Source organism: Chlamydotis macqueenii, chromosome W (assembly GCF_036417535.1).
Source record: "Chlamydotis macqueenii isolate bChlMac1 chromosome W, bChlMac1.mat, whole genome shotgun sequence".
NCBI lineage: Eukaryota > Metazoa > Chordata > Aves > Otidiformes > Otididae > Chlamydotis > Chlamydotis macqueenii.
This window is the reverse complement of record NC_141592.1, coordinates 377,551-391,217: the sequence shown is the minus strand read 5'-3', so window position 1 is coordinate 391,217 and position 13,667 is coordinate 377,551. Positions and strand designations below refer to the sequence as shown.

Below are 13,667 nucleotides of genomic sequence, written 5' to 3'. Positions count from 1 at the left end.
CAGTAGAGTTTAAAAATGTTTTCCTGTTTTTTTCTCTAACCTAAAAGAAACGGGGACAAGATTACTAAAATGGTCTACACAATACATTGGCACATGAAGAAACAACCAACACATTTCTCTCTTTGCCATGCAATGTGACAGTATTTTAATATTAGAGTGCGCTTTTTTTCTTCCCCTTTCCTACTCCTCCCATTACATCCTGTATGACAATGTGTCTTAGCACCTAGCAAACGAAGGAATTTTTAGTCACAGTTGAGCTTCCCGAATCTCCAAGGATGCAGACTGCAAAACCCTCCTGGGCAGCCAATCTATTCCAGTGTTCTGCTACCCTTACAAGTTTCTTATGTCTATGCAGAATTTCCTGTATTTCAGCTCATGCCCATTGCCTTTCACTCTGTAACTGAGTACCAGTGAGAAGAATCTGGCTCTGTCTCTATCGCCCTCACCACCTCCAAAATCAGGTATTTATACCCATTGATAAGACAGCCCCAGGCCTTTTCTCCAGGCTATACAATCCTAGCTCCCTCAGCCTCTCCTTGTACAACAAATGCTCCAACCGTTTAATAGTTTTCATGATCCTTCACTTGACTCCTTCCAGTATGTCCTTGTCTCTCTTGCACTGGGGTGCCCAGGACTGGACACAGGACTCCAGATGTAGCGTTACCAGCACTGAATAGAGAGGGAGAATTAACTCCCTCAATGCACTGGTGTGATGGTTTAGCCGGAATCACACACAGTTTCTCGCTCACCCTCCCCCTCCCCAGTTGCTTGTCCACCAGGATTCCCAGAACTTGTCTGAAGAACTGCCTTCCAGCTGATCAGTCCTCTGGCTGTACTAATGGATGGAGTTACTCTTTCACAGGTGCAGGACTGTGGAAACTGCACTTTTTTCCCCCGTATTTTTTAGAGTTCGGGTCAAGTGAGGACATAAATATTTTCCAGATCTGACCCTTGTTTCAACTGCCATCGAGAAGCAATGCCCTCTCAAGGCCTAGCCCTACTCCTACTGATAAAACATTAATATACAATGGAAACAAACAAACAAAAAAACAAACCTGAAAAAGCCTCCCAAAGGCTCGTGCACACTGGAATTCTGAGAGATCTGCCATAAAACTGTAAACACCTTGTGATAGACAAATCAGTAATGCTAACGGACCACTATGGAGCAATGATCAATATATGAGCTTTAGGCAGTTGTAGCAAAATTAAGGAAAAATAAAATCCAAAGACAAAATACATGTCTATATTGAAGAAAGGAGTGAACTATAAAAAAAAAAAACAACCAAAATAATCAGAAGAATAAGAAATAAAACTCAACAACTCTTATTACATGCAGAATACTCAGAATTATTTTCATGCCCTTATAGTTGTTTACACTAAACAAAACTTCAAATACATATGCTATAATATTATTTAAATATAATAGTATAGATTTTATTCATAATATTGTATAATAATCTTCTCATATAATCATTGTATCAGGAGTAGACTGTGTATACAGATGAGATAGTCCAATACAACTTTTTTTTTTTTTAAAGGTTCACTAGCTATAAATCAAAGGCATTTCTGCTCATGTTGTTATCCATACTTCAAAATCTGAGCAACAAATTTCCGTGAGGTAGCAGGTTATCACATCAGCAGAAATCTACTTGTTTTAGAGGGACTGGAGTTGAACTGCTGAAGTTGAATCTCATGATAAAAGGGAGGAGAGGGGGAAAAAAAAAAAAAAAAAAAAAAAAAAAAAAAAGGGAGCTTAGCCACCCTAGGGACATGAACTTTGTTATAGAAATTAAATGTATAAAGAAAGTCATTGCTAAGGAACTGACACAGAAATTTCAAGTTTGTCAGTATTCTTCTACCAAAATAATTAATAGGATTTAAAAGGTGGAAAATAATACAAAATTCAAAACACAGCTTTAATATTTAGAAAGCACTTACCTTATTTCATTTACTTGTCTAATGACCTCTTCTTGAGTCTTCACAACTGTCCCAATCTCTTGCTGGGAAACCTGGCAGGGGTAGGGGGTGGGGCATGCGAGAGAAAAAGATCAACATATCTTGGAAAAAGCAAATCAAGCATACTGCTGAAATTAGGCTGAGCTATCAACCACAGTGTATTTTGGTTTTAATTTACCTGTCCTTGTTGACCTGGAAGACCAGTTCCTCTTTTAGCAATCTCATCTGTGACTGCAGAAACATATCTCCTCTGCTCATCCAGAATCATGTCCAATTGTCTATTAAGCTGTTTGATTTCAAGATGAATTCGATTCTGCCCCTCAAAGATTTGCCTCAGTTCACGATCACTTACAGTTTCAAAAAGATCATCCGCTGATAAGAAAAAAGCACAGGTTCTTACATATATGCATTCCTCATAAGCTGCAATGTATCATTTTTCTTGCACCCTTAAAGTTTCCACAGGGATATACTTTTTTCCCATAATTTGATAATTTGCTGTTTATTCATCACCATTGCCATGGCAAAGGATAGTCAAATGGGATCAGAACAACTGAACAGAGATAACCACACATTCAGACTCAGACTCCATCTCAAAGTCGCTATTTCAATACTTTTGTAGTGTGCAATATAAAATGGAAAGGGGATGACGCCACTATTAGGAGGCAAGTATCTGCATAAGCTACCACTGTATTACCAACTATCCGTCAGAAGGGATTTGCAGGTATTAAGTAACAGCTACTTTTGGAAAAAAAACAAGCTTTTAAAAGCAGCTTGAAATAGAGAAGTGACTGCACATTTTGAGTGAGTTCCTCCATAGTTTCAAAATCATCAGAAAGTCCAAAAGACTCCGTGGGAAAAAGATTATTATTTCTTAGCAATGGAAAGACACACAATATTTCAAAAACACAGATGAAGTTAAAATGGTGTAGGACCTTTAGAACAGTCATAACTTATCACTGTGCAAAAAAAGATGACAACCTGTATTTCAGGTCTATATGCCTAAAATACATTCCTGACATGCGTGCATTCAAATACAGATAATTCAATCCACAAAAATAAGAAATAGACAGATTTCCATTCTTCCTCTTTCCAGTTTTTCCTCTTTTGCCCGTCTCTAAAAAAACCAAAACGAAACAAAAAGCAACCCAAGCAAACAAATCCCCACCATGTTCCACAGTACAATAATCAAAGTCAAAGCACTTTGTATAAACACTCAAAAAAGTAGGCAGGAGTCATTATTATAATTCTCCTAAATGAAATATAACTTGAAATCAGAGGGAAAATACTGTTCAGTCTGAAATACCTTTAAACCAATGCTTGCTAGGAGTTGCACATGTGTGGTATCACTAGTGGAAAGGGTAATTCTGCCTTATGCACACAAACTTAAATTTCTTACCAATAGCTTAAAAGGTAAAAATAAATGCCACAGATTTGAGCAACATCAAGCTGGAAATCTGGTTACTAGCCAACCTAAATATCAACACTGAATGCCAGTTAATGCTGTGGTGCTAAAATTGACAGAACTCACTACATGTCCAATTGTTAGGCAAGTATTAAAAAGCTTTTCCAAGTAAGCACATGTTCCAGCACATCCACTAGCCCATCTTTAAGAACCATCCATAAAACAAGATGGAAAAAACATCTGCCATGGATGTGCAGAAACAGACAAAAGAGATAACCCTTCAAATACATTTTCAAATAACCAAGAACACCATGCTTCCTTAATCACCACTTTATAGAGGGATGCCCGACCTTCTCTCCCATCTACTGTTCCACACAGATACTCTTCGTTCCCATCATGTTTCTGTTCATTTGTTTTGTTCTCAACCCAGGCATGACAAAAAGGACATTAACACTTTACAAACAAATGACCAAACATTCTTAAATAAAGTAAATAACATCAGTAGGAGCTTAGCAGGATCAGAGTATCAGGCCCTAGTTCTGAATATCCCAGAAAGCAAACATCTTCCTTGACAACTGAAAAATTGCCCAAATAACTTGCCTGGCTGTCCTTGCACATCAGGATGTTCCTTTTGAAATTCTTCTTTCTTTTTATCCAATTCTTGTTGAAAGTGTTCAAATTCTTCTTGATACTTCTCTTTATCCTTTTGAGGAATCTCTGCGTCTGGCGTTGGCTTTAAAACATTATCAAAGGAAGAGGAGGGGAGATATTTTTTTAATGTTCTCCACCACTCCTATATAGCTTATTCTCCAGCAAGGCTGTTCAGATTTCAGATTTCAAGACATAACACAATTAGTGGAGCACACTAATATATTCAGCTCAAGTGAGAAACCAGACATTCCTATGGAAACCTCTAGCTTTTTCCTGATACATACATACTTCCTGCGATTAAAAAGAAATCAAGTTTTATAAGGGCAGATGCTGTTTAGCAGGACAGAAGTGTTCTAGACATATGGGAAGTTGAAAGCGAAAGAGGTTATTTGTCCACTTTCTAAACAAAGTGTACTTTTTAGTTTGTTTTCTCTGCATGTTTTGATTTAATATCAGGATTTGAGTCAGTGTTCATTCAAGAATTTTGATCTTGAAAACATTAATTAAAATATTACTGAAACATTACAGTATTAGTCTCATTTTTCTAAAACAGATAGCTACATGTCAAAATCCTGAAACAGGGATTCCAAGTATGACTTCAAAGGAAATGCCATAATCTGGTATATATAACATATATAACAAGACATTTTACTAATTATGTATAAAGATGCTTACTACTTCCTTCCCAGGCTCAGTCAACTGGAAGGTCAGAAAAGACAGGACATCATGATCATCTGTATTCAACAGACAAAAAAAAAAACCCACTGTTACTTCCCAAGTCAACCTTGCACTTGCAAAAGATCTTCAGGCAACAGAATCCTCCCAAAGTCCTTCCAAGAGTTTAGGCAGTAGGGAATGAGACTGCACAATGTCTTTGTCAGGACAAACTGAAAGTCCTTCTGCCCTGGCCAGGAAAAGGCCTAAGCATACTAGTAACTTGGGAATGGGAGAGGATTAATTACATCATCATAGTCCAAAATTGGTATAATAGATCAACACTAGCAGTAAAAAAAAAAAACCCAACAGAAAAACAAACAAACAAAAACCCAACGCACACAAAACACACTTTTGCAAGCGCTGCAAGTCTCCACTTCGTTTATCACAATTTTTAACATTTGCTACCTGCAAGTCCCCCCGTTGCTGCAGATATTCCAAAATATCCTTGTGATGGCAACACCATATCTTCTATTTTTGCACAAAATTCATAATCTTCTTTATCTGGAGTGAAGCCATTGTTAATTAATACCTAAAAGGATAAACATAATTTTTACCAGATAGATCTGTTTATGTTACCTGGTTTGTCAGTCTACAGTAATGGTCCCAAACAACGTATCCATTAATCCAGCAGTTAATACTAGAAATCAAAAACTTTCTTTTCTGAAAGACACTTTTTACAAAGAAAATGCATAAGCTTTCTATTTTAAAAAGGGAAAAAGCCTGATTCAAAGCTCATCATGACCAAAATCCAACATTTTCTATTCATTACCTAGGAGCACATACCACAGCAAATTCATAAACATAGAAAAATATATTCATTTCAGTTATAAGAAGCAGCAGGACAAATTAGTACGTGGAAAGGAACAGACAGGGGAAAAGGATACCATCAGGAGAGATGAAGGTAAGCCAAGGGATGGCATGGCACCGCCTAAGGGTGCTAACAGGAGCATTTAAACTGTTCCAGAGAGCACCGAAGGTTTAAGAACACATCTGAAATGCTTGTACACCAACACACACAGTATAAGAAACAAACTGGAAGCATTGGTCCATTCCCAGAGCTATGATATCACTGGTATTAGTGAGACTTAGTGAAACGAGTCCCACAAGTGGAGGGCTGGGATGGAGGGCTACAGGCCGTTCAGGATGGACAGGCCGGGCAGGCGAGGTGGAGGTGTTGCGCTGTATGTAATGGAGAGGTTTGACTGTACAGCCCTTACAGTTAGACACTACGTGTCTGAGAGCCTCTGGGTGAGGATTAGGCGACAGAAAACAAAGCAGATGTTGTGGGCATGTTGCGGGCATGTTGCCCTTACTATGTTTTAACTTCTTGTCAGCCCTGAAGTGGTCAAGATGTTGGACTAGATGATCCTTGTAGGTCCCTTCCAAATGTAATTATTCTACTCTATTCTAAAACTGAACATGGCAGAACAGTATCAACTTTGGTTCAAGAAATCCCTGACTCAGGGATCATAAAAGGCCAGGCTATCAAAAGTATACATCCCAATAAGGTGCTGGGCAATACAAATCTTTGGTCTGATCTAAAGAGTCATTCCTTACTGTTCTTCGGTTTAATTCTAAGCTTCAAGAGATTCTGTCTTCCTCCATGGATGCATCTGCAGAACTGCTAAGTTTAGCAGCAACCTTTGGGCCAGAGTAGTTCCTAGATAGGGCATCAGGGACCAGGCACATTCAAAGAGAGAGCAGCCTTGGAGTCTGAAATTTAATTTTCATTCAAGAGTAACAGATAGCTTTTACCATTACAACACAGTACAAAGTCCACCCTCTTTCAGGTGCATTCATATTTACTTTTAGAGAAACTTCTACTACAAAATGATAGCTGTGTGTTTTATGACTAATACTTACGAATAGCACCTTTTCAGAAGAAAGCAGAAGCCGAGAAACACACATTTCACAGCTGCTGCAACCTGGTACCACATTAGTCGTCTACTCTCCTTATCTAGAATTCACAATCATCTGAATAGTATTTAAGAAGTCTTGAAGACTCCTTTTTACCAGTGTTTTTTTATCTCCTTTTATCTTCAAAATTCTACTATTTCTTGCAGATGGGAAGCCTCAAGTAGCAAATTTAAATCTACTGTCAAATAGTGAGCTTCAGTTTTTTAGCCGCATTTCAAGAGCCTCTTACAATCAGCTACAAAACCCTCCGCAGCTCTCAGATCAGCTTGAGAAATACCATTCAAGTTAAGGAGCTCCTCAACTACTCAGAAGCTGAGGAACAGATGCTGGCTTTGGGACACCTCTACGGCCAAGTCAACAGCAAAAAAGGGTCTGAGCACATACAAGTATGTTAGTACAAGTGACTCGTAAATAACGTCAGAAAAATCAGCAGTACCTGCTGAGCCAGCTCAGGAAACTACAAATGCACTAAAGGAGCTACAAGAACTTGCCTAGCATTTGAACACACTGCATGTCCTTCCAACTTCTGCTACTGAGCTCAGCGTTTTCAAGAATACTGGAATTAACTTATGAGGCCTTTGGGTTTTCAAATAGTTGCAACCATCTCACACTTTAAAAGCTGAGAAATACAAGTAATTATGTTATTTCAGAGTACTTACAGTCAATGTTTTTCGGTAGTATGTTATCTTTACTCGAACAGGATAGGGCTTGTTACGGAAGTCCCTCTGACAGGATGCCAATGCTTGCGTGGAACCATCACTATGCAAGAAGACAACTTGCATAAAACTATATCTTATGATTTATCAGCTAAGACAAAAAAGCATCAGTGTATCACTAAGCAACATCATTATAGTTTTTCCAATATGCAAGTTTTTCAAAAGCTGACACACAACTGCACTGAGCTTCTCCAAAGTCTGGGATCAACAGTACTAAATGCTCTACACAGGACACAATATAGACAGAACACGGTAATGGGGAAATCTTTTTGCTGCTAAGACAAATTCCTGCACCTGTGAACTGAGATGGAAATAAGCTATAGTCTGAACTGTATCAGCTAAGCAAGACACCTCTTTTCTCAAAGAATTCAAGATGTCAATTGTGCTATTGACAATAAACAACCTGAAATCAAAATTAAACCAATTAATTTTAGTAACAGGCAATTAGCTTTCCAGTTAGTTATTTTTGTCAGTTATTACCAGTGTGTGGAAGATACCAACAAGCAATGAAGAGGTAAAATGTTTGTACCTCCATTTATCTGAGTTCACCCATCCCAAAGGACATACGCCACTTAAATATCCATCAGTTGCCAATTTCTGTGCTGCTACTACCAAAACAGTGTTTTAACAAACAGAAAAACTCAAATGTAAAGTAAGCAAAGTTTCATATGAAAGAAAGCTTTGTAAGGTTTCTCAAAGAGTTTCATGCAACATTTCATCATTCAAAAGCAAATATTCATCATTAACACCAAAAATAAACTTACTTCTGATGGTCATACAGAAGTTTTCCATTGTTGCCTACAACAATGACTCCAGGATTGTTTTTCTAGAAAAAGAAATAGCAAATAAATTGAATAATTTAATTCAAAGTGAAACATACATATCATAACTGATAGCTTTTCTGCCATAAAGCACCTAAAGTCATTACACTACAGACACACCACAGATGTTTTTCTTCATTCTGTACCTCAGGATTACATAAGCAAAATGACTGAGTAGCACTGTGTCATACTACATGCTTTGCAAGAGATTGCTACATTCTTTGCATAGTTAGGGGTGAAAAAAACCCCACACAAATTAAGTTCCTGGGTATACTACCAAGTACCATAATTTGACAAATACAGGAGTATAAAAGCCACAGATAGGAGAAATTCCTATGTAGTGAAGATACAGATCTTAAAACTACCAGATGACTTAATACATACAACTTTGGCTACATAAAATTGGGAAAAACATCCAAACAAACTACATTGACATCCTCCTGACCGTGTCACAGTCATTAGAAAAACCTCAGGTACTATCTGCCAGAGACTAAACAAAGTCTGTTGAACACATCCCCAGTTATTTATATTGCCAGAGGATGAGAATAAGCTAAAATGATAATATCAGAACAGATTTACAGTGCTATTCCAGTTGCCTCCAGCAGTTTATGAAGTGAACTCTAGTTTTCACAAATGCACAAGATTTCAGAGTTAATCTCCCTTCAACATTCCAATTAATCATCTCCTAAAGTGTACTGGGTTTGGCTGGGATAGAGTTAAATTTGTTCACAGTAGATTGTATAGGGCTATGTTTTGGATTTATCATTAAAACGGTGTTAATAACACAGTAATGATTTAGCTATTGTTTACACAACCTCAAGGCCTCTTCTGCTTCTCACCACCCCCCACCAGCAAGTAAGTTCAGGATGCACAAGAAGTCGTGAGGCGACACAGCTGGGACAGCTGACCCCAACTGACCAAGCAGTATCCCAGATCATACGGCATCACGCCCAGCAATAAAAGCTGGGCTAAGAAGGAGGAAGGCGCGGCACATTCAGAGTTATGGTAATTATCTTCCCAAGTCATTGTGATGCATTATGCAGCCCTGCTGTCCTGGAGATGGCTGAACACCTGTCTGACAATGGGAAGAAGTGAATTACTTCCTTGCTTTGCTTGAGCAGGCAGCTTTTGCCTTACCTGTTAAACTGTCTTTATCTCAACCCACAAGTTTTCTGACTAACCCTTCTGATCCTCTCCCCTATCCCATCAAGGGGGAGTGAACAAGCAGCTGCGTGGTGCTTAGCTGCCTACCAGGGTTAAAACCACAATATGAGGGGGTATACTGTCCCACTACACAGACTGCCAGATCTTAAGAAAAGAAAACAGGACTCAGAATTCTAGAAATAATGTCCTTCTCAATTCACAGTGGTGGGGTAGGGTGGTCCTTTGTCTTAAAAAAAAAAAACACTACAACCAAACTATCTGTTTCTTTTCCTTCACATAGACTGTGACAGCAGAAGAACAGTACACCAATGTACAGAACTACACCAGCGTTTCCACTTCTCAGCAATGGAGTCTGGTTAGCGTAATTGGTTTGACATCAGTATGACCCACTCAGTACCACTGGAATACTTTCATGTCATCTTCTTACTGTTTATTCCAGTTTAACAACAGTAATATTGAATTAGTTCAGAGCACACTTGCACATATTCTGCACAAAGTGCGCACAAACAGTTCCATTTCAAAGCATTCATGAATGCAAGCCTAGTCTAATCTACGTTAGATCACAGTAGACAGCTACTAACAAAAGTATTCAATGCTCAGGTTTGATGGGCCATCCAATTTCTGGTGGGGACCACGCCTGGATGCAAGCACATGCAAGAACTTGAAAGACAGTACATAATCCAAAGTGGCGAATAGCTTCTCAATTTTCTGCCTTCAAAGGTCACAGGAAAGATGTGCTATAAACTCTTGTCACATTTAGTGTGGTTCTTGCTATTTCAGGTGTTCAGAGGTATGAAATTGTATTTCTCTTTTTAAAAAGCTCTTGTTACTACTTCTACAGAGAAATAAAAATTCAACTTTAGCACATCCTACAGCCTTGAAGGAAGAGAAAAAAGGCTTTGCACTTCTTAAATCAGCCTCATAAGCAAGGTGCTTTGAGTTGGCAGTACCAGATAAATTCTATTTCTGGATGCTAGCATATTAGGCTGAGAACTAGTTACAGTGACAAACATCCTTCAGTGAACACGATGAAAGAGCAACAAGAATTTCTGCATACTGGGACTGAAGAAAGTAACTGGCTGTCATAAAAAAAGTCTTACAAACTCCAGTATTTAAGATATGTCAGACCAATACAGGCAATACAAATACTTTTTGCTTTGACTACAAGTGACACATCATCACTTCCTAAAAAAGGGTTTCGCACTACACTGACAAAACTTGTCATGACCAGAGTCCCACTGCTATCAAAGTTCTAGCAAGAAGTATTGTCCATATGAAATTTTTGTTAGATGGCATCTTCAGCCAGATAAACCATGCCAGTCTCCATATTCAAGCCAGAAGTCAGAAAAAAGAGGAAAAATAAAAAGAAGATTTAAGAATTCTTAATAAGTTGAACAATACTCTAATTCTGTCTTGTCTTTGAAGATCAGAAACATAAAAGTCACCTTCAGTCTTTCGGCTTTTACGTATGATGAAGTTTGCTGTATATCAAAAGACATCTGTATGAAAAAAGCCTGTACACCTACAAAAATATAACTAAAACATCTAAAAGCAAGACAAAGTAGTGTGGAAAAAGTAAAAAAAAAAAAAAAAAAAAAAACCAACTTCACTTCAAAGTGAAGGGGAGGACAGTAGGAAAATAACATCCTATTTTTTTCCACTACGTTGTATGTTTAAAACAGGCAGGAAATTAATTTATAATCTTTGCGTTAAGAGTTTGCTTCTGACTAACCTTTCCATCATTGTCAAAGGAATCAAAGAAAATTCCAACACCATTCCATTTGTCAGCTGCTCCAAAAACAGGACCTTCCAAGCCTTGCTCTTCTGTAAACCAGATTGCCTATTACAGAAAGCAAGTAAGAGTTGTAAGTCAAGATTTGCTTTTTAAAGCATGTCTTTTTTTTTTTCAGTTAGATCAAATTCTTATTACCAATCCATCCGCTCCAATGCGGCCTCTCCCTGTAACTCGAAAGGTCACTTCAACTTCCCAGTATTCAAATATTGACTTGTTTTTTGTCCACACAGATCCTCTTTGGCTTTTCAAAGATGTTGTTATACGAATCTGATCTGCACTTGGTATGGCATCTAGAAAGGAAAGGAACCAACACTGAATATATGAAAGAGAAATTATAGCAAGTGTTTAACTAGCCAATTAACAAATCTTCTAAACTCACTAAATTTTCTGGTCTCCTCAACTGGAGAACAGTTTTGAAAAATAACTTTTTAGTGGAATACTCAACCACTTGCGAGGGGGAAAAGAAAACCAAACTAAAACCTATACCTTTACTTCAAACAACCTGATTACTACTGCTTACAGAAGACTTAATCATCTTCCACTTGGGACCACAACGTACAACCTAAATAGAACATTGGTCTTGCTATTAGGATACATATTAAATTAATTGGAAAAAAAAAAACCACCAAACCAGGTTTAGTTTTCTGCTGTATCTCACATGACTCTTCACAGATTTCTGTTCTGCTTTTTAAAAACAGATGTTCTAATTTTCTGTTTAATAATTTAAAAGAACAATAAGTATTTATTTACAGAGATTAATTCACTTGTATGAACGTTTTATTATTATTATTATTATTATTATCTACTTTAAAAAAAAAAAGCTGGAGAAATAGCTTATCTATAGACAGTTTCCTTCATGTCATTTGTGGGATACTGTCAAGTAAGAGTCAAAAATTAACACTCATGAATTAAGCAATTTAAACTAAAGTCTGTAAAAAAAAAAAAAAAAAACAGAGCAGAAGCTACTGCAAGGAAACTATACTAAGGTAGAGTCATACGTACAGTAAACATCAACACATTTTACAAAGTGGAGACTTACAGAAGACCAGATGCCTTTCTGAGTACAACCAAATCCTTAACCCATACTGCAGAGGATACATAAATTGCATAAACTACACTGAATAAAGTCGTTTTTGCCAAGACACAATTTCCACTTCAAGCTCTTATGTTACAAAATTCAACAGGATTTCTAGCCATACAGAAAGAAATATCAGCGGCTTGCCCCAGGTGCGCCATGCAGGCGTGCAGCCGACTTTCATTCTGACCAAGAGTGACACATCATCACTTCACAAAGAGGAGTTTCACACCGTCTTCAGTTAGCTCCTCACAGCGCGGGAGCTACAGCGTTACCAAAAAGGTCACGGGCAACTTTGCACCGCACGTCAAAGAAACGGGCAGCGGATTCGCAGGCGTTTCACGGCTACCGCAGGATCAACCTGTCCCTCGGGAGCTACGCGAACGCCCGCAGGACAAGGCCCGGAGGGTGCTCTCGGCCCGCCGCTGCTCGCAGCGGGGCTCTGCCGAGGGAGACGCAGAGGGCGAGCCCGGCTCGCCTCCCTTTCGGCTGCCGCAGGCCACAAGAGCCCCGCCGCTTTCACCCGATGCCTCGGCGGCCCCCGGAACCCAACCAGGGCTGACCGGTCCCGCCGGCCCCAGCCATCTTCGCTGTGCCCCTCAGCGCCACGGCCTGTGGCGGCTCCTTCTCGCACCTTTTCCTCAAGTAACGAGGATTACGTGCCCGCCGCGGGGCCGGCCACAGCTGCCCGCTCGGCAGGAACACGGCGCGGCTCGGCCCCGCTCGCACCCCGCTGCCGCCCCCCTGCCCGCACTTACTGCCCGTATGCACCCAGAACGGCACCGTCCCATCCGCCTGCACCAGGTGCGGCCCCTTAAAGCTGTACTTGTACTCAAAGCGGCGGTGCGGCAGAGCTGCCGCCGAGCCTTCCGCCGCCGCCTGCCCGAGAGCGAGCGGCAGGCAGCCGAAGGCAAGCACAGCACCGGCGAGGAGGGCCGCCACCAGGCCACCCCGGTGCGCGCGCGCCGCCATCTTGCAGCGTGCTGCGGGACGCCCGGCACAGCCAACAGGGCGCCGCCCGATTGGCCGAGCGCGGGGGCCGGGCAAAGGGCAAGGCGGCCGGGGAGGGGCGGGCCGGGCCGGGCCGGGCCGCGGCGCCCGCAGCTGGGCCTACGCCCCTAGTCTCCCGCCCCGCCGGCGGTGGCCCGGGGGGCCGGCCCGGGGAGGCGGCGCTGGCTGTGGCGCTGCTGAGGGCGCCGGTTTTGGGTGGAGCGGGCCGGGCCGCGCCTCCTCTCCTCTCCTCTCCGCTGCCTCCCGCGCGCCGGCGAGGCCTCCGCTCTGCAGCCGGGCGGACACACGCTGCAGTGGTGCCGTGAGGTGGCTCTTCCGTGGGATCGGAGGGGTCCCGGAGAGCCCGAGAGGCGGGAGGGAGCCGGCCGCCGGCGGAGCGGCGGTGCCGAGGCCGCTCCCCGTGCCCGCGCAGCGGGAATGCCCTGCGGGCCGGCGCCATTCT

General features: G+C 41.0%; 1 protein-coding gene across 4 annotated transcripts in view; it reads right to left on the bottom strand.

The window, feature by feature from the left end:
• The window catches only part of LMAN1 (lectin, mannose binding 1), a 42,124-nt gene extending 28,924 nt beyond the window's left edge, over positions 1 to 13,200 (bottom strand). For all 4 annotated transcript variants that reach the window (XM_086769570.1, XM_086769569.1, XM_086769567.1 and 1 more), the window contains exons 1-10: positions 12,973 to 13,200; positions 11,275 to 11,429; positions 11,077 to 11,184; positions 8,124 to 8,185; positions 7,303 to 7,402; positions 5,132 to 5,255; positions 4,685 to 4,743; positions 3,959 to 4,091; positions 2,135 to 2,328; positions 1,939 to 2,009 (exon numbers count right to left, since the gene is read on the bottom strand). In XM_086769570.1, coding sequence (XP_086625696.1) covers positions 1,939 to 2,009; positions 2,135 to 2,328; positions 3,959 to 4,091; positions 4,685 to 4,743; positions 5,132 to 5,255; positions 7,303 to 7,402; positions 8,124 to 8,185; positions 11,077 to 11,184; positions 11,275 to 11,429; positions 12,973 to 13,186 — 1,220 coding nt within the window. In that variant the 5' untranslated portion in view covers positions 13,187 to 13,200. The remainder of the gene's footprint in view (positions 1 to 1,938; positions 2,010 to 2,134; positions 2,329 to 3,958; positions 4,092 to 4,684; positions 4,744 to 5,131; positions 5,256 to 7,302; positions 7,403 to 8,123; positions 8,186 to 11,076; positions 11,185 to 11,274; positions 11,430 to 12,972) is intronic.
• Positions 13,201 to 13,667: the final 467 nt, after the last annotated feature.